At 49.0% G+C, this 18,733-nt stretch overlaps 1 protein-coding gene across 5 annotated transcripts in view; it reads left to right on the forward strand.

Moving 5' to 3' along the window:
- Positions 1-18,733, forward strand: part of tln2 (talin 2) — a 310,927-nt gene that overhangs the window by 223,435 nt on the left and 68,759 nt on the right. For all 5 annotated transcript variants that reach the window (XM_033014900.1, XM_033014898.1, XM_033014899.1 and 2 more), the window contains 10 exons: positions 2,791-2,884; positions 5,128-5,217; positions 5,321-5,443; positions 7,122-7,265; positions 7,355-7,516; positions 7,840-7,980; positions 8,373-8,554; positions 12,010-12,142; positions 12,965-13,066; positions 13,161-13,331. In XM_033014900.1, coding sequence (XP_032870791.1) covers positions 2,791-2,884; positions 5,128-5,217; positions 5,321-5,443; positions 7,122-7,265; positions 7,355-7,516; positions 7,840-7,980; positions 8,373-8,554; positions 12,010-12,142; positions 12,965-13,066; positions 13,161-13,331 — 1,342 coding nt within the window. The remainder of the gene's footprint in view (positions 1-2,790; positions 2,885-5,127; positions 5,218-5,320; positions 5,444-7,121; positions 7,266-7,354; positions 7,517-7,839; positions 7,981-8,372; positions 8,555-12,009; positions 12,143-12,964; positions 13,067-13,160; positions 13,332-18,733) is intronic.

Consider the following 18,733-nt stretch of genomic DNA (forward strand, 5'->3'; position numbering starts at 1 on the left):
ACGTCTTTGGAATGTGGGAGGAAACCAAAGATCTCGGAGAAAACCCACGCAGGTCATAGGGAGAACGTACAAACTCCATACAGACAGCACCCGTAGTCAGGATCGAACCCCAGGTCTCCGGTGCGGCAAACGCTGTACGGCTGCAACGCTACCACCGTGCTGCCGTGTACACAGTCGCTCCTGCACAGTACACAATCCCTCTTGCTGCCAGTGCCCACGTTTGTATTCATAGAGTCATCGCCCCTTCACCTTAAACCTATGTCCTCTGGTCCTCAATTCCCCAACTCTGGGCAAGAGACTCTGTGCATCAACCCAATCTATTCCTCTCATGATCTTATCCACCTCTCTGCGATCACCCCTCATCCTCCTGCGCTCCATGGAATAGAGTCCCAGCCTACTCAACCTCTCGCTATAGCTCACACCCTCTAGTCCTGGCAACATCCTTGTAAATGGTTCAATGACTCTTTATTGGCACGTCTGCACAGCACAGACCTTTGGAAAACCCACAAATGCACAGTCGCCAGAATTGTGCCGTGGTTTAAAAAAAAAGGAAAAAAATGGAAATACCCACAGTGCAGAGTGGGGTCCACGTGCTGGAGGTTCTGGGGCGCCTCTGATCCAGTTCAGCCCCAGGCTGCTGCAGGCCCGTGACCCCACATCCCTCTCCTCGCCCGACCGACCGCCTCTGTGTCCTGGGAGTGCCCTCTGCTGCCGACCTTGCAGGCGCTGGGAGGCATTACCCCGCTCCCTCTCCCACCGGCCCAGACCTCACGTCCGTGGTCACCAGCGTCTTGTTCCTCTTCCACCGTCCGGTCTTCAGGACTTTGAGCCTCCCCCACACACGGCCGTTTGGGTCTCATCGGCCGACGGGCCCACCCTAGTTCCTCGTTGTCGGCGGTCCTTGGCTGAGGAGACTGGAAAATAATTAGCTGTGGGGGTTTGTGCCAACATTGTACGCCATCACTTACTGTAATACAGGGCATCTGTTCCCATTAATCTTTCCCAGTAGTACTCTAGAGGATTGAACACATGATGCCAGGGACCTCTACTCTAATAATAATACAAACCAACATGTTGGCCACTATTGGGTTGTGAAAGGTTCTTCAGCACAGCCCTTTGCTGAGGAGGGATGGGCTTGTTGATGGATAGGACCTTAGACTTGGCACAACTCGAGTCCCGCCACACATCCCTGCTCTGCTACATGCCTCTGCCAAGAGGTCCACTCACACAGTATCTTCAGCAATTGGAAATATGTCATCAACGCTTGTTCCACAAAATCCTCTTACGGCAGAGATTGGCAGATTCTTGATTAGTATGGGTGTCAGGGTTACGGGGAGAAGGCAAGGGAATGTAGTTCAAAGGGAAAGATAGATCAGCCATGATTTAATGGCAGTAGACTCGATGTGCCAATTGCCCAATGCTGCTCCGATCACTTATGAAGTCCGTCGTGGCAGAATAAAGAAACCAAGAGCAATGTCCTCTTGCAGCCGAGTGTTGCCAGCACCGAGGCCTTGACCCCCCTCACACTCCAACCGTTCTCCAACCAGAACCATTCCAAACTCGGCCATGGGAAGGGATCATGAGATGGAAAGAGGAGAAGTTTCAAGGAAGTGCTCAAAGCCTCTGTGGATGAATGTGACTCTCTCAATGACTTGTAGAAGCTTCGAGACACAGGGGTTAGGAGCTGGTGTTCGCTCAATATGATCAAGGCTGATTGTCCACATTCAGTGATAGACACAAAGTGCTGGAGTAATTCAGCAGGACAGGCAGCATCTCTGGAGAGAAGGAATGGGTGATGTTTCGGGCTGAGACCCTTCTTCAGACCCATTCCTTCTCTCCAGAGATGCTGCCTGTTCCACTGAGTTACGCTAGCATTTTGTCATAGAGTCATAGAGTGATACGGCGTGGAAACAGGCCCTCCGGCCCAACTTGCCCACACCGGCCAACACGTCCCAGCTACAGTAGTCCCACCTTCCTATCCATGCACCTGTCCAACTGCTTCTTAAATGTTGGAATAGCCCCAGTCTCAACTATCTCCTCTGGCAGCTTGTTCCATACACCCACCACCCTCTGTGTGACAAAGGTACCCCTCGGATCTCTACTAAATCTTCTCCCCTTCACCCTCAAGTCCTGGCAACATCCCCATAAATCTTTTCTGAACCCTTTCAAGCTATACAACTTCAACATGTCCTGCCAACTTCTATACTCAGCGTCCATCTGCGGTTTAAACCAGCATCTACAGTTGCTTCCTACACATTCTGTCCACATTCAGTGCCTTTACAAGATGAGGAAACCGGAGCACCCGGTGGAAACCTGTGTGGTCACAGGGAGAATGTGCAAACTCCACACAGACAGCAACCCGGGTCAGGATTAAACCCGGGTCTCTGGTGCTGTGATTATGAGCTGCCAGTGCTGGGAGCCTTGAAGCCATGGGTTAGGCATGCACTGAAGCCCAGTGTAAATGGCAGGACCTCTCCCCATCTGATAGCTGCTGCCTCACCTGCAGCACATCCTCAGAACCCTCGGAGCCAGAGAGGACATGGGTTCCCTTCACCCCAAAGAACCTGCCCAAGCAGAAAGTGAACTGTTCAGCAGCGGCCCTTTCAAGGGAGGAGGGAGATGAGGTCTGACCTGTATTTTTGACTCAACCAAGATGATTGTAAAAGATCATCTGTCCTTCTGACGGTGCTGTTTCTCATGCTGGCGCTGTGCTGAGCTTGGACTCCCCGCTCCCTGTATCACAGTAGCAGCAGCCGAGGCATCACGGTGAATGCCTGCCATGTTTTGCAGGGCTGTTACGGAGAGCATCAACCAGCTGATTACACTCTGCACCCAGCAGGCCCCGGGCCAGAAGGAGTGTGACAACGCACTGCGGGAACTAGAGGTAAGCTCGAAGCAGAGATATGAGGGGCTTGGACAAGTCAGCCCATTCACTGAGGGCTCTTCCTCAGCTCATGCTCTGCTGCTTCCTGGTGGAGATGTTCCTGTACAGAAGCATGGATCAATTCCATAGTCTGGATCATGATTAGTGTCGTCTTTGAAAGTTGCTGATGCCCACATGGCACTGAGACTTTGCTGGATTGGATTGGAGCAGATATTAGTCCAGTGTTTCTGGAGTCCAGATTTACAGCTGGTCAAAAACTGTAAGGAGGGTCTCGACCCGAAACGTCACCCGATTCTTCTCTCCAGAGATGCTGCCTGTCCCGCTGAGTTACTCCAGCGTTTTGTGTCTATCTTCCTTGTCATAAACTTGTGCAGGTGTTGCAGCAATGTCAATCTTGCAGGGAAAATGTAGAGACTGGATTTTAATCCAACTAGAGGTTGTTGTGTATATGGTGTCCATGGAATCTCACCGCAAGCATCAGATGGAGCACATTCACTGAGGTGCATTTGATCTGAGGCACACTTTGTGCAATCATTGCTGTTCTCCTGCTAAAAACATGCATCTGACTGACTTGCCCCTTCATGGCACCTGGTGTAGTTTTAACATCTTATTGAAGCTCAGAAACTGGAGACTAGGATCTAAGTAGATAGACACAAAGTAACTCAGTGACAGCATTTCTGGAGAAAAGGATTAGATGACATTTCAGGTCGAGACGCTTCAGACTGAGAGCCTTCAGATTGAGAACCTTATCTCTGGTTTTCCTCTCTTTTGACTCTCGATCGAAACATCACCTATTCCTTTTTTCCAGAGATGCTGCCTGACCCGCTGAGTTACTCCGGCATTTTGTGTCTATCTTCAGTGTAAACCAGCATCTGCAGTTCCTTCCTACATGTTAGGACTCAAGTCTTGCGTTTGGACTTTTAGAAAGTTCAGAGCAATTATGATCATTAAGTTCAAAACCATGAACAATTTGGATAAAATAAGAAAGTGTTTCTACTGCAGGACAGTTTGGAACAAGCAAATAGAAGCAAAAAGCAAGGTAAGATGGGAATGAGAATAGTTAGTAACCAGGAGATCCAGCAGGCGTGGTGGACCAAGCGCAAGTGGTCGCAGAGTCTACACTGGGCCTTGCTGATGTACAGGAGGCCACTTCGGGAACACCGGGTGCAGTGGATGAGGTTGGAGGAGGTGCACATGACCCTCTGTCTCACCTGGAAGGATTGCTGGGGCCCCTGGATGGAAGCGAGGGAGGAGGTATAGGGACAATAGACAATAGGTGCAGGAGTAGGCCATTCGGCCCTTTGAGCCAGCACCGCCATTCAATGTGATCATGGCTGATCATCCCCGATCAGTACCCCGTTCCTGCCTTCTCCCCATATCCCCTGACTCCGCTATTTTTAAGAGCCCTATCCAGCTCTCTCTTGAAAGCATCCAGAGAACCTGCCTCCACCGCCCTCTGAGGCAGAGAATTCCACAGACTCGCCAGGAAAAAGTGTTTCCTCGTCTCCGTTCTAAATGGCTTATTCCTTATTTTTAAACTGTGGTCCCAGGTTCTGGAATGTTGACAGCCTCCCTCACTGTCCACGATCACAACTATCTTGGTGTCATCTGTAAACAACCCGCATGCATTTATGTGCAAGTAGTAATTTGTCCAAGCCCTTAACAATCTTAACAGGTGTTGCATCTCCTGCAGTTGCAGGGAAAAGTACCTGGGTGGTTTGGGTGGGAAGGGATGAGTGAGCCAAGGAGGTACGGATGGAAGGCGGAATAGGCTGGAGATGGGAAGGTGTAACTGGTGGTGGGATCCCATTAGAGATGATGGAAATACATGGAAGCAAATTGAAGATAGACACAAAATGCTGGTGTAACTCAGCGGGATGGGCAGCATCTCTGCATAGAAGATTACGGGTCGAGACCCTTCTTCAAGCAAATTGCCCCAAGTGGTAAAGTCCTCCAATACGTATGTGTAAATGTGTCTGTAGGTCATTCTAGTGTGAAGGGCGGCAGCTGATAACTATTTACCAGCAAAATACAAAGTGCTGGAGGACCTGTGGGTCAAGCAGCATCTGTGGAGGGAGAGGTCCATTAGGGCCCTGGCCTGGAATATGTCTATGTCCCTCCATAGATGCTGCCTGGTCACTGAGTTCCTCCAGCACTTTGTGTTTTTCTCATCCATCCAGCATTTGCAGTTTGTTGTGTCTCCATAACTATTGACTACCTTGGCATTTGTGAACTGTTCACAGACTGTGATGGGAATGCTGGAAACGCCCAATGACCCCGTCAGTGACTTTTCCTACTTTGACTGCATCGACAGTGTGATGGAGAATTCCAAGGTAGGTTGATGCCTCCACTGGTGCGTTCTCAGCAAATGACCTCTCCGCCAGTCTGAGCCGTCACCCACACCCTCCTTGTCTTTGTCCACTCACCACTGTGCAGGTCCTGGGTGAAGCCATGGCGGGGATCTCTCAGAGGGCCAAGACCGGTGACCTGCCAGCATTCGGAGACTCCGTGGGGATTGCTTCCAAGGCGTTGTGTGGTCTGACAGAGGCTGCAGCTCAGGTAAAACACACAGTCATAGGACTGGAATTAATAGAACTCTGTCATAGAGTCCCAAAGCCTCTTGCCCCAACTGGTTCATGCTGACCAAGATGCCCCATCAAAGCTAGTCCACTTTACCTACCTCTGCACCATATCCCTCTAAATTATCCCGCTTCAAGGCGGTGCAGTGGTAGAACTGATGTCTTACAGCACCAGAGACGCGGGTTCGATCCTGACTACGGCTGCTGTCTGTACGGAGTTTGTACGTTTTTCCTGTGACCGAGTGGGTTTTCACCGGGTGCTCCAGTTTCCTCCCACGCTCCAATGATGTGCAAATTTGTAGGTTAATTGGCCTCTGTAAATTGGACCTAGATTGTACCTAGTGTGTAGGATAGTCGTGTATGGGTGATCATTGGTCGGCATGGACTTGGTGGGCTGAAGGGCCTGTTTTCGCTCTGTATCTCTAAACTAAACTAAATCTTTCTTATCCATTTACCTTTGCAAATGTCTTTCAAATGGTGTTATTATACCCGCCTCAACTATGTTCTCTAGCAGTTCACTCTATATACTCACCACCCTCTGTCTAAAGGTTGCTCCTCTTCCTATTAAATCCTTTCAACTTAAACCTCTGCCCTCTAGTTATTGATTCCCCTTTGCTGGAAAAAACATTATGTCCATTCCCCTCACGATTTTATATGAGCAGTCCTCGGCTTCCTGTGCTCCAATGAATAAAGTCCTAGCCTGCCTAACCTTATGGCTCAGGCCCTCAAATCCGGGCAAGATCTTCATAAATGTTTTTGTTTCTTCGTGTTCTCAAGTGATGCTGCCTGGCCCGCTGAATTACTCCAGCATTTTGTGTTTTTTGTAAGCCAGCATAAAGTTCAGTAGGTAGTCACAAAATGCGGGAGTAACACAGCGGGTGAGGCAGCATCTCTGGAGAGAAGGAATGGGCGATGTTTCGGGTCGAGACCCTTCTTCATACTGAAGGTCAGTAGTATTATTTTGTCACATGTACCTAGGTACAGTTAAATTCCTTTTTTTTGGTACACTGTTCAGTAAAGATCTTACTATACAAAGTCACAACCATACTAAAGTACAAGAGTGTAAGAATAGAAGATTATATTGAGGGAGTCAACATCATGTCTGGTGTATCATCTACAGTTCCTTGTGTCTCCTTTGCACAAAAACTGTTTGGCTGTCGTTTTGGCCCTGGTCACCGTGAATCACTGTGAGAGTGTGGGGAATTGTATTCACCTGTATGTGATTTGGGCAGTGAGCGAAGGTCACATGGACCCACAAGGGCAACCGCTAAGCATCTGAAAGTAACTTGCATCTTAAATATTTATTTTAACACAAACCTTCCCTGCAGCAGTGATTTGGCACTCCACCTCATCTCATCTAGAGATCTCCCTGTATATCTGAATATATATATGTGTGTGTGTGTATATATATATATATATATATAGAGAGAGAGAGAGAGAGAGAGAGAGAGAGAATATCTGCCTGAAGGATCAACCCGAAATGCCACCTATTCCTTTTCTCCAGAGATGCTACCTGACCCATTGAGTTACTCCATCGTTTTGTGTCTATCTTCTCCGTATCTCTCATTTCCCTTTCCCCTGTGTCTATCTTCAGTTTAAACCAGCATCTGCTCTTCCTTCCTACACTCTTCCTCTGACTGAAGCTTGTGTTTCCACAGGCGGGCTATCTGGTGGGGATATCGGATCCCAACAGCCAGGCCGGCCACCAGGGGCTGGTGGATCCCATCCAGTTTGCCAGGGCTAACCAGGCCATTCAGATGGCATGTTCCAACTTGGTGGACCCAGCGAGCAGCCCGTCACAGGTGAGGTGATCTCTGAATCTTTGGTCGCCGAATCGCGGCTCTGGGTCGATGGTGCCTGCGTTGGTGTTAATGCACGACTCTCACCACAGGTGCTGTCCGCTGCCACCATCGTTGCCAAGCACACCTCCGCCCTGTGCAACGCATGCCGCATCGCCTCCTCCAAGACTGCCAACCCCGTGGCCAAGAGGCACTTTGTACAATCGGCAAAGGAGGTCGCCAACAGCACTGCCAACCTGGTGAAGACAATCAAGGTGAGTCCGCATGTGGTCTCATGTCCATCAGTGAGAGGAGCAGAATTAGGCCATTCGGCCCATTAAGTCTACTCCACCATTCAATCATGGTTGATCTATCTTTGCCTCTCAACTCCATTCTCCTACCTTCTCCCCATAACCCCTGACACCCGTGCTAATCAAGAATCTAGCAGTGTCCAGACTGTTGAAGGCCAGCATATCAAAAACCTTCTTCACCACCACATGTACGTGTGGTGCTGGAGTGAGATGTGCTGCGTGTGAATGAACAGCAGTTGTTGCCGGTGTGTCTGGTGTTGTTACTCCACATTTCTATCTGCCCTCAGGCTCTTGACGGTGACTTCTCTGATGAAAACCGCGAGAAATGCCGGCTGGCCACATCCCCGTTAATCGAGGCGGTGGAAAACCTGACGGCGTTCGCCTCCAACCCGGAATTCGTCAGCATCCCGGCACAGATCGGAGCAGAGGTGGGTGAAGGAGGCACGTGCCAGGGTACTCCCTGATCATGATGCTCAGCTCAGTTTATTGTCACGTGATTGCTGATGGTGGACAGAGGAAGGAACTGCTGAAGATAGACATAAAATGTTAAAGTCCATCATGGACACAGTAACGCAGGCAGCATCTTTGGAGACAAGGAATGGGTGACATTTTGGGTCAAGATCCTTCCTCAGACTCTGAATGGGTGAGGTTTCTGGTCGAGACTCTTCTTCAGACTGTGAGGCAGAAACGTCACCCATTTCTTCTCTCCAGAGATGCTGCTTGTCCCACTGAGTTACTGCAGCATTGTGTGTCACAGTTAGTTGAGGCTGCTACAGTCACGTGTGAGATGTATTCATGCAGCTGGGCATTGCTTCTGCAGGGGGTCCAGGCCCAGGAGCCGATTCTTTCAGCCGCTCGGTCCATGTTGGACAGCTCGTCCTCTCTCATCAGAAGTGCCCGCTCACTGGCCATCAACCCCAAGGACCCACCCACCTGGTCGATTCTTGCAGCACATTCCCGCACCGTGTCCGACTCCATCAAGAGCCTCATCACATCCATCAGGTCAGATTTGCTCATGATCTTTCATTCACTATTTTATTCTTTGCAAATTAAAATTATATTTACGTATCTTAACCTTTGACGGAAGATGCACAAGTTTGTGATGGGTTGGTGATCATGTCTGATCTACTGTTACTGAGTACATGTTGGTCTCTATCTCTTGTTAGACAAGGGTGGCACGGTGGCACAGCGGTTGGGTTGCTGCCTCACAGCGCCAGAGACCCGGGTTTGAACCTGACCATGGGTGCTGTCTGTACGGAGTTTATACGTTCTCCCTGTGACCACGTGGGGTTTCTCCAGGTAATCTGGTTTCCTCACCCACTAAAGGTTTGTAGGCTAATTGGCTTGGTGAAATTGTAAATTGTAAATTATGACCAGGTTTAGTTTAGTTTAGAGATACAGCACGGAAACTGGTCCTTCGGTCCACTGAGTCTATGCCAACCAGCAATCCCTGCACACTAAAGATATCCTACACACCAGGGACAATTTACATTTATACCAAGCCAATTAGCCTACTAACCTGTACGTCTTTGGAATGTGGGAGGAAACCGGAGCACCCGGAGAAAACCCACGCAGGTCCCAGGGAGAACGTACAAACTCCGTACGGACAGCACCCGTAGTCAGGTGTGAACTCGGCACTACAAGGCAGCATCTCTACCACTGCGCCACAGTGCCTCCCAGGAAGTCGAACCTGGATAGCAGGTTGGCTGGATGGCAGAAGACAAAGAGTGGCCATAAAGGGGTCGTTTCTGGTTGTTTGCCAGTGACAGCAGAGTTCCGCTGGAGTCAGTGCTGGGGCCGCTACTCTTCACGTTTTACATTAATAATTTGGATATGGGGAATGAAGGCTTTGTGGTCAAGTTTGCAGATGATACGAAGATAGGTGGAGGGGCAGGAAGTGTAGAGAAAGTGGGGATTCTGCAGAAGGTCTTGGACAGGTTGGGAGAGTGGGCAGAGAAGTGGCAGATGGAATGTATTGTAGCAAAGTGTGAAGGAATTTCTTTAGTCAGAGGGTGGTGAATCTGTGGACTCCTTTCCCACAGAAGGCTAGGGAAGCCAAGTCAATGGATATTTTTAAGCAGAGATAGATAAATTCCTGTTCAGTACGGGTGTCAGGGGTTATGGGGAGAAGGCAGGAGAATGGGGTTAGGAGGGAGAGATAGATCAACCATGATTGGAATAGATTGGGTAGAGTCTCTTGCCCAGAGTAGGGGAATCGAGGACCAGAGGACATAGGTTTAAGGTGAAGGGGAAAGGATTTAATAGGAATCTGAGGGGTAGCTTTTTCACACAAAGGATGGTGGGTGTATGGAACAAGCTGCCAGAGGAGGTAGTTGAGGCTGGGACTACCTCAACATTTAAGAAATCGTCAGACAAGTACATGGATAGGACAGGTTTGGAGGGATATGGACCAAGCGTAAACGGCAGGTGGGACCAGTGTAGCTGAGACATGTTGGCCAGTGTGGGCAAGTTGGACTAAAGGGCCTGTTTCCATACTGTATCAATATGACTCAATGATTGAATGGCACAGTAGACTTGATGGGTTGAATGGCCTAATTCTGCTCCTACCACTTATGACCTTATGAACCAGAGAGGTTCCAGAAGCTGTTTGGGGAGAATAGCAGCTGAACTGATGGAGTGAGATTGTGTAAGACTGGGTATCTGGAGAGAACCAAGCTGCCGAAGCAGAAAATTAATCATGCTGGAACTCTGAGTCTGAAGAAGGTTCTCGATCAGAAACGTTGCCTGTCCACACCCTTCACAGATTCTGCTTGACCCGCTGAATTCCTACAGCACTTTGTGTTTTACTCAGGACAACAGCACCTGCAGTTCCTTGTGTTTCCATGGTGAGGCAGTATCCTGCTGGTCCTGCCCACTAAGCTGGCCTGTCAATGTGATGCCCATGACAGGGCAATCAACAGGTGGCTAATGGTCACCTACCTTCTATTGGAAAACTGGACGGTCACTGGAGCAGGTCAGAGTCAACCACAGCGGTAGAGTTGCTGCCTTACAGCTCCAGAGACCCAGGTTCAATCCTCACGACGGGTGCTATCTATACAAAGTTTGTACGTTCTCCAAGTGACCGCGAGGGTTTTCTCCGGGTGCTCTGGTTTCCTCCCACACTCCAAAGACCTGCAGGTTTGTAGGTTAATTGAGCGGTGAGATGGACTGGGGCAGGAGCTAGCATGTGGGACTACATGACCTGAATAGTAGCTGAGCAGGTGAACCGAACATAATCACACTGTGGCAACGGGGAATTCAATTTCAGTTCATTAAACAAATGGTTCAAACAGCTCGTGTCAGTGAACAGTGAGTGTAAACTGGCAATAACTGACCTTGCTACGCCTTGTGGAAAGTAAACCCTGCTTATCTTGCCCTCCCTCACCAGTTCACAAGCCAGAGCAATGTGGTGGTCAGTTCCCCTGTGAAGTGCTGAGCAAACCAGCCGATTGTGTAGTAACTGCCCAATGCTTCAGGGCAGCAGCAGCTCAGCCCAATTACCGAGACTGGTGCTCAGTCACCGTGTCTCACAAAGGAATGAAAACAGCAATTCTGCATCTGATATAATGTGGCAGAGCGCTGGAATGTTTTGTGGACAAGTTGGAGCCTTTATTCTCCTGGTCCATAAGTTCGTCAGATCTAGGAGTAGAATTAGGCCATTCGGCCCATCAAGTCTACTCTGCCATTCAATCATGGCTGATTTATCTCTCCCTCTCAATCCCATTCTCCTGCCCTCGCCCCCTAACCCCCCCCCCCCCCCCACACCCGTCCTAATCAAGAACCTCTCAATCTCCACCTTAAAAATATCCACTGACTTGGCCTCCACAGGCGTCAATGAATTCCACAGATTCACCACCCTCTGACTAAAGAAATTCCTCCTCATCTCCTTTCCAAAGGTACGTACTTTTATTCTGAGTCTATGGGCTCAGTTGCTGGACTCTCCCAGCAGTGGAAACATCCTCTCCACATCCACTCTATCCACTATTCACTATCTCCGACATTTGGAGATTTTATAGGCTTCATATTCTTGCAATGGCCAATGAATAAATGTTGTCACTCACCTACAGTAACATTGCTGGTGTTAAACCAAGTATTATTTGATTTGCCTTTGATAATCTTGGCAGGTTTGTGCAGATGATAGATCTTGACCCAAAACGCCTACTGCCCATTTCCCTCTTGTCAGGGGTTATGGGGTGAAGGCAGGAGAATGGGATTGAGAGGGAAATATAGATCAGCCATGATTGAATGGCAGAGTAGACTTAATGGGCCGAATGGCCTAACTCTGCTCCTTGAACTTATGAACTATGACCTTATGAGCCGCTGAGTCCTCCAGCAGATTGTAGTTGTTCCAGGTTCCAGTACCTGCAGTCTCTTGTGCCTCTGCCTTGCCTGCTGTGGAAGATGCTGCCAGAGTGTGAATGGTTTAATGTGCATGTGGGCCACTTGTTGCTCTACAGGGACAAGGCTCCAGGGCAGCGGGAATGTGACTGTTCCATCGACAACATTAACAAATGTATCCGGGAGATCGAACATGCATCGCTGGCAGCAATCAGTCAGAACCTGCCGACCAGAGACGACATCTCCTTGGAGGTAAAGTCAGTGGTCTGGTCTTTGTTCACCGTTGTGGAGTCACTGGGGCTTCAACTAACCTCCCCTTACCCGTCTCAGAGGGAACTGCAGACACAGGTGGACACAGAGTAAGCTAGAGTAACATCTCTGGAGAAAAGGTCTGAGAACCTGAAACATCACCCACTCCTTCTCTCCAGAGACGCTGCCTGTCTAACTGAGTTACTCCAGCTTTTTGTGTCTATCCTCTTGCCCATGCCGACCAAGATGCCCCATCTACACGGCCCATATCCCTCTCAACCTGTCCTATCCACGTACCTGTCCAAATGTCTCTTAAATGGTGATATTCAACTGCCTTAACTACCTCCTCTGGTGTCCCGTTCCCCACACACTCACACGCGTACACACACACTCACACACACGTACACACGCACACGTACACACACACACACGTACACACACACACACACACACACACATACACACACCCACACTCACACGCGTACACACACACTCACACACACGTACACACACACACACGTACACACACACACTCACACACTCACACACACGTACACACACACACGTACACACGCACACGTACACACACACACGTACACACACACACACACACACACAGTGTACACACACCCACACTCACACACGTACACACACACACACACACACACAGTGTACACACACACACACACACACACAGTGTACACACACACACATACACACACACCCACACACACACACACACAGTGTACACACACAGTGTACACACACACACACACACACACACACACACACACACACACCCAATGCCATGTGTTCTGTGTTCAGGCTCTCCAGGAACAGATGAGTTCCACGGTGCAGGAGATTGGACACCTGATTGACCCGATCACCACGGCGGCACGAGGAGAGGCGGCTCAGCTGGGACACAAGGTAGTGAGTGTGATTGACGTGTGCCCCTCCCGCCCGCCATGCTGTGTGACCGCAGCCTGCCCTGTAAACACCCTGTGCTCCCCCTTCACCACAGGTCACTCAGCTGGCCAGCTACTTTGAGCCGTTGACTCTGGCCTCGGTGGGCGTGGCGTCCAACGTGCTGGACCACCAGCAGCAGATGACCGTGTTGGACCAGACCAAGACGCTGGCCGAGTCTGCGCTGCAAATGCTCTACGCGGCCAAGGAGGGCGGCGGCAACCCAAAGGTACAGTGCGGCACGGACATCATTACCTCACCTGCTGTAGGTCAGCCAGGTGGCGGTGTGGGGCTACCTGTCACTGAGCTCTCGGTCACAGCTTGCTACAGTTTGTAGACTCACACAGGTGGGACATGTTGGCCCGTGTGGGCAAGGTGGGCTGGAGGGCCTGTTTCCATGCTGTGTGATTCTACATGACTCTGTCTCTTAAAGACCTTGCGGCCAACATCCACCCCCTTGCCCTCATCAATGCTCTTGGCCACGGCTTCAAAAAGATCTTTCACATTCGTAAGGCTCAATTTCTCATGGAAAAAAACCCGTTGGGTATGTGACGTCTGTAGCATGCCGTGTGTGTAACATGCCACGTGTGTGACATGTCTGTTCTGTGTGTGACGGGTCTATAACACGATGTGTGTGTGATGTGTCTATAACATGATGTGTGTGTGACATGTGGGTAGCATGTCGTGTGTGGGATGTGTCTAACATGCCATGTGTGTGATGTGTCAGTAGCATGTGTGTGTGATATGTCTGTAACATGTTGTGTGTGTGACGTGTCTGATCTGTGTGTGTGTGACGTGTCTGTGTGTGTGTGGCGTGTCTGTGTGTGTGTGGCGTGTCTGTGTGTGGCGTGTCTGTGTGTGACGTGTCTGATCTGTGTGTGTGTGACGTGTCTGTGTGTGTGTGGCGTGTCTGTGTGTGTGTGGCGTGTCTGTGTGTGGCGTGTCTGTGTGTGGCGTGTCTGTGTGTGTGGCGTGTCTGTGTGTGACGTGTCTGTTCTGTGTGTGTGTGGCGTGTCTGTGTGTGACGTGTCTTTGTGTGACGTGTCTGTGGGCAGCAGCCTGGCGCTGTGCCCATGTGCAGATCCAGCACGGTGGGTGCCAACACAGACCTCAGACACTGTTCCAAGTGAATGCTGACTGACATTATTCCAGGATTAGGTTGTGTATGTGCTATAGTCAGTGCGTGTATGAATGCCACTGGTTCCACTCCAGCACTAAGCTGGGCTGTGAATAGACACAATAGCTCACTGATGTGATTCTTCCTGTCCCAGCTCGTTTCCAGCTGGCAGAGGAATGAGATTCAAACACACATTGGCAAACAGGTGCAAATAGCTGCACAATGCTGGCTAATGCTGCCTAATGCTGTCGGCATGCCCAGCACCCTCTGCCCTCACATTCACAATCCGTGCATAACTCGTGTCTGGATCAGCTGTGAATCATTGACAGAGGTGGACCCTCTCCCAGGGCCACATCCCACCTCCCCACCAGCGTTTACCAGTGGCACCGTGGTCTCAGCAGCTCACCAATACCGAGCCAGCTTTGTCTCAATGCCCCCTCAATGCCACGTGCCGATGTGCCAGCAGTGTGGCACCTTCTGTCTACGTGCACCACAGTGTTGGCATTGCTCTGCCTGACTCCATTTGTAATGTCTGCAAAACAATTCCCTCAGGTTGATCAGACAAGGTTTGGCCACAACAAATCCACATTGGCTTACCTTAATTAGAACATAGAGCAGTATAGTACAGGAACAGGCCCTTCGGCCCACAATGTCTATGCTGAACATGATGCCAAGACCATCACACAGCACAGAACCCATATCCCTCCGTTCCTGCATATCCATATGCCAATCAAAAAGTATTTGAAATCTATATCCAAATCCATAATCAAATATCCATATCCAAATCTATATCCATATGCAAAACAAATTCATATCCTATCCTATCGATATGCCAATCCAAATGTGGTTTAAACGCCACTAACACATCTAACCATCATGGCAGCGTGATCCATCCACCCACCCTCTGTGTATAAACACTTGTCCCGCACATCTCCTTTACACTTTGCTTCTCACGCCTTAAAGCTACGCCCTCTAGTGTTTGACTTTTCCATCCATGAGGAAGGTTCTGACTAAGGATGCTCAACCCTGTCTAAGCCGCTCCTCATTTGTAATTCTTCTATCAGATCTCGTCTTAACTTTCAGTAGAAAATAATTCAAGTCTGTCCAATCTCCCTGAGCCAATAGCCCTAATCCAGGCATCATTCTGCACCCTCTCCAAAGCATCCTCATCGTTCCTGCAATGGGGCAACTAGAACTGCATGCAAGATTCCAAATGCAACCTAACTATAAAGCTGCATCATGATGTCCTGACTCTTAATGCGCCAACATGAAAAGCAAGCATACCATATACCTTCCTTACCAGTCGAGAGTCGCAGTCAAAACAGCATGGAAACAGGCCCTTCGGCCCAACTTTCCTATGTCGACTAACATCAATCAATCAATCAATCAGTCAAAGACTTTATTGTCATTCAAAAATACACCAACAAATGCAAATCTGAGCAAAATTACGTTGCATCTGGCTCACCGTGCAACATAAAATAACAAAATGATAAAATAGGTAAAAAGATTAAATAGATAATAGTGGCGGCACATTATATGGAATTCAAGAGTCTGATGGCTCGGGGGTAGAAGCTGTTGCAAAACCTGGCCATACTGCTCCTTAAACTGCGATACCTTTTGCCCGAGGGCAGCAGAGTGAACAGTCCATGATGCAGATGTGTGGGGTCTTTTATAATGCTGTTGGCCTTGGACAAGCAACGTTTGCTCGCAATGTCCCGGATTGAAGGAAGGGAAGTCCCGATGATTTTTTCAGCCGTCATCACCACTCTCTGCACGGACTTCCAGTCGGAGGCTTTGCAGTCCCCAAACCAGACAGAGATGCAGCTGGTCAAAATACTCTCTATGGTGCCCCTGTTGAAAGTGTTGAGGATGGGATGGGGGAGGTGAGCCCCAACCACACTCACCCCACCTGCCTGTGTTTGGTCCATAGCCCTCTAAACCTTTTCAATACCTCTATCTGTCCTAATGCCTTTATAGTAACAGCCTCATCCACCTCCTCTGGCAGCTCATTCAATATACCCACCTCTCTCTGTGTGAAGAGGTTGCCCCTCAGGTTCCTACTAAATCTTTCTCCTCTATGTACTCTAATTCTTGATCCCTCTACTCTGGGTAAAAGACTACCGTATCTATTCCACACATGAGTTTATACACCTCCATAAGATCACTCAAGTCCTGCAACATCCTCGCAAATCTTCTCTGCACCCTTTCCAGCTAAATAACATGTTTCCTTTGGTAAGGTGACCAAAACTGAACACAATACTCCAAATGTGGCCTCACCAATGTCTTGTAAAAGAAATTCCCAAATAATGACCCGGACTGATTAAGGCCAATGTGCCAAATGGCCCAACAGTAGAGTTGCTGCCTTACCGCCCTTGCAGCACCGGAGACCCAGGTACGATCCCAACTGCGGGCGCTGTCTGTACGGAGTTTGCACGTTCTCCCGTGACCTGCGTGGGTTTTCTCCGAGAGCTCCGGTTTCCTCCCACATTCCAAAGACGTACAGGTTTGTAGGTTAATTGGCTTGGTAAATGTATAAATTGTCCCTAGTGTGTGTAGGATAGTGTTAATATGCGGGGATCGCTGGTCGGCGCGGACCCAGTGGGCAAAGGTCCTGTTTTTGCGTGGTATCTCTAAACTAAACTAAACTAAACTAAAATAGTAAGATTAAACGAGAACTTACCAGTTTGAAGTTTGATCTGTATTTTATGAGGAGTTACGATGAGGGATTACGTGAAGAACCCGCTCAGCACGCATGCGCGGCATACTTCAAAGCAGCGGTGTGGAATCACAGATAGACACAGTTATTGAAGTAAACATAGTAAAGACAAGGAGACATCAGTTCATGAATTTGACCCATATTATTGAGGGTGGGAGTGGAGGGCACGTAATCCCTCATCGTAACTCCTCATAAAATACAGATCAAACTTCAAACTGGTAAGTTCTCGTTTAATCTTACTATTTTACTTCGGAGTCACGTGAGTGATTCCGTGAAGATTTCAAAGCTCTGTGATTTCAAACCGTGTAACAGTTATTACTACATCACTGCCGAAGTCTTTGAGGGAGGAAGTGTGTTATCGTAATCAACCAATGAATCTGTTTGTAGAAAAACACAATGGTATTTTTTAACAATAACAAAGAAATTAAATTGCTCCCCTGGGCTTAAATTAAATATTTGCAGTCCGTAAAATCTTTCCTGCAAATAAAACCGGTTTTGCCAACGGCTTATTATAAAATTTCTGAACGGTCTTTCCCCCGACCATCCTGCTGTAGCCAGGATGTGGTCTATAGGCACGTCCATTCTTTTAGCCGTCGACGTGGATGCTGCCCTGGTGGAATAAAATTTGTACATGTTAGTGTTTATCCCAGCAGTTTTTAGCACCTGCTTGAGCCATCTCGCAATGGTTTGGCTCGTCATCCGACCATAAGGTTTTTTATGACTGACCCACAAGGCTTTTCATCTCCCTCGAATATTTTGGTTGTGTCTATGTAGGATAGTAGGTGGGGCATGGCACATAACCGTGGTTCTGGCGGGTAAGCCCGGAATTCCACGACTGGATTAGGTGTTCCTGGTGTGCTATGTTTGATCAGTCCCTGGATAACGACAGAGATCTGGTCTGGAGCTGTGAGCATGGTGTCCAGTCGCAATAGGTGTAGTGACTGGACCCTCTGTGCAGATACAAGTGACATCAACATGAGTGTTTTGAGCATAGATTGTTCCAGGTTGAGGGATCTGGCTGGTGGCCATCCCCTGAGGTATGTCAGGACCACACTGACATCCCATGTATGGGTGTACCTTGGTCTAGGGGGTTAGAGTTGTAAATACCCTTGATTAGTTTGACCACCAGCGGGTGGGACCCCATGGCCTGTTGTCCTGGAGCTGGTTTTAAATAGACAGGCAGAGCACTTCTAGCTGTGTTGATGGTTCTGTAGCTGAGTCCTTCATCATGGTGAAGGTTCGCCAGGAATTCCAGTACATTGGTAACTGTAGCGGTTGAGTAGGTGGTCCCTGTATCCAAGCAGTACTTCTCCCATTTCTTGATGCTGGACAAGTGCTGTTTTTTAGTGGATGTTCGGAGGGATGCTGACATGGTGTCGACGGTTTGTTCTGATAATCCCAGTCCCAGAAGTGGTTTGTGCAGAATCTGCAACCCAGGAGTTTGATTTTTTCATGGCACGGGTGGCTTGTGCCCGACACTGGGTGTTAATAACTCTGGGTCACTGGGGAATACCATCGGAGTTTCAACAACCATGTCATGGAGTTTTGGGAACCATTCGGGTACTATCAAAATACCTGAAGCAGAGTCCATTTGTATTGTGCGTAGTCCCCAACTGATGAGGCAGAAGGGAGGAGATGCATAGAAGAAGAATTTCCCCAATCCAGCGCGAACGCATCTACCGCTGCTGCCTCAGGGTCTGGTTCCCAAGCGACATACATAGGTACCTGGTGATTTAGCCTTGATGCAAATAAATCGATATCTGGCGTGCCATATTGCTTAATAACTTTTGCAAATTTT

This window comes from Amblyraja radiata, chromosome X (genome assembly GCF_010909765.2).
Source record: "Amblyraja radiata isolate CabotCenter1 chromosome X, sAmbRad1.1.pri, whole genome shotgun sequence".
Classification (NCBI taxonomy): Eukaryota; Metazoa; Chordata; class Chondrichthyes; order Rajiformes; family Rajidae; genus Amblyraja; species Amblyraja radiata.